The sequence below is a fragment of the Pipistrellus kuhlii genome, unplaced genomic scaffold (assembly GCF_014108245.1).
Source record: "Pipistrellus kuhlii isolate mPipKuh1 unplaced genomic scaffold, mPipKuh1.p scaffold_m20_p_12, whole genome shotgun sequence".
Lineage (NCBI taxonomy): Eukaryota > Metazoa > Chordata > Mammalia > Chiroptera > Vespertilionidae > Pipistrellus > Pipistrellus kuhlii.
Genome location: NW_023425427.1, coordinates 17167671 through 17169185, shown reverse-complemented (window position 1 = coordinate 17169185; position 1515 = coordinate 17167671). Strand labels below are relative to the sequence as shown.

At 48.9% G+C, this 1515-nt stretch overlaps 1 protein-coding gene across 1 annotated transcript; it reads right to left on the bottom strand.

The window, feature by feature from the left end:
* Positions 1 to 274: 274 nt before the first annotated feature.
* Positions 275 to 1274, bottom strand: LOC118716334 (olfactory receptor 13C7-like). Its single transcript, XM_036433398.2, has one exon. The coding sequence runs from the start codon at positions 1229 to 1231 to the stop codon at positions 275 to 277; it is 957 nt and encodes a 318-aa protein (XP_036289291.1). The 5' UTR covers positions 1232 to 1274.
* Between the last annotated feature and the right edge of the window lie 241 nt (positions 1275 to 1515).

The window sequence follows — 1515 nt, the reverse complement described above, 5'->3', positions numbered from 1 at the left end:
AAAGTTGTAATTTTATTGCTTATTTTTTCAGAATCAAAATAAATTTTAAACATCACTTATTCTTGGTTCTACACAACTTAGCACAACCCCCTCTTCATTCTAGATAGTTGATGTTGCATTGTTCATCACTCAGGAAAAGTCCCGTCCTGATTGTACATTGTTTGGGCATTGTTTGTGATAAAACCGAGCAAGTCTGTACTTATCACGTGGTCATTTCTGAGGGGACCCCCTGTGTGCACAGAATCACAAGACCCTGTACGGCTTCCTCCTATTATCACCGGGGGAAGCATTTCTGGCTCGCTAGGTTTTTCATGGCGACCTTCACATCCTTGTTCCTCAGGCTGTAGATGATGGGGTTGAGCATGGGAGTCAGCACTCCGTAAAAGAGAGAGATGAGCTTGTCTGAAACATCCTGCTTGTCTTCCCCCAGTGGGTCCTTTGCTTTGGGTTTTGCGTACATAAAAAGAATAGTCCCGTAGAAGATGACCACCACCGTGAGATGCGAAGAACAGGTAGAGAAAGCCTTCCGCTGGCCCTCGGCGGAGGGGATCCTCAGGATGGTGGTGAGGATGAAGATGTAGGAGACAAATATGAACAGAACTGGGACCCCCAGGAAGATCACATTGGCCACCCCCATACTGACCACATTGATGGAGATGTCAGCACAGGCCAACTTCAAGACAGCCAGGATCTCACAGGTGAAATGGTTGATGACATTGTCCCCACAGAAGGGCAATTGTACTGCGAGGGAGATCTGCACCACAGAGTTGACTCCACCGGCCAGCCAGGAGCTGGCAGCCATGGGCACGTAGGCAGCCTTGCTCATGACCACGGGGTACCTCAGGGGGTTGCAGATGGCCACGTAGCGGTCAAACGCCATCATGCCCAGAAGCACACACTCCGTGGCCCCCATGGCAAAGGAGAGAAACATCTGCACGGCGCAGGCCGAGAAGGAGATGGTCTTCCTGGGGGTGAGGAAGCCGTCCAGGACTAGAGGGATGGAGGAGGTTGTGTAGCAGATGTCCAGGAAGGAGAGGTTCCCCAGGAAGAAGTACATGGGGGTGTGCAGGTGGGGGTCAGAGATGGTCACCAGGATGAGGACCCCGTTGCCCAGCAGGATCACCAGGTACATCAGGAGGATGAGCACAAAGAACGTCTTCTCCAGCTCCGGCTGATCCGAAAGCCCCAGCAAGACAAATTCTGCCACCATTGATTGGTTGGCCACTTCCATTGTAAATTCTCTCTTCTGCCTTCAGGAAAACTGAGAACAGCAAACACATACGTATAGTGATCCATAATGCGGATTATAATGAGATGCTTCCAGCAATTATAATTAAATGTACCCATCGACACACCAGTTTGTAATATCAGTGTCTAAGGAACAAAACTCACTGTCTGCTAAATTTACCTCAAATCTCAGGCTATAGCCCATCAAAATCAGGTAAGGGACAGCCTGGTCATCTAATCACACCATGATATATGAAAGAATTTTAGCTGGCTCAATAGTGTTAACTA

Bases quoted from the DNA above. Each gene is read 5' to 3' on its own strand.
- LOC118716334 (XM_036433398.2), bottom strand. From the start codon at position 1,231: ATGGAAGTGGCCAACCAATCAATGGTGGCAGAATTTGTCTTGCTGGGG.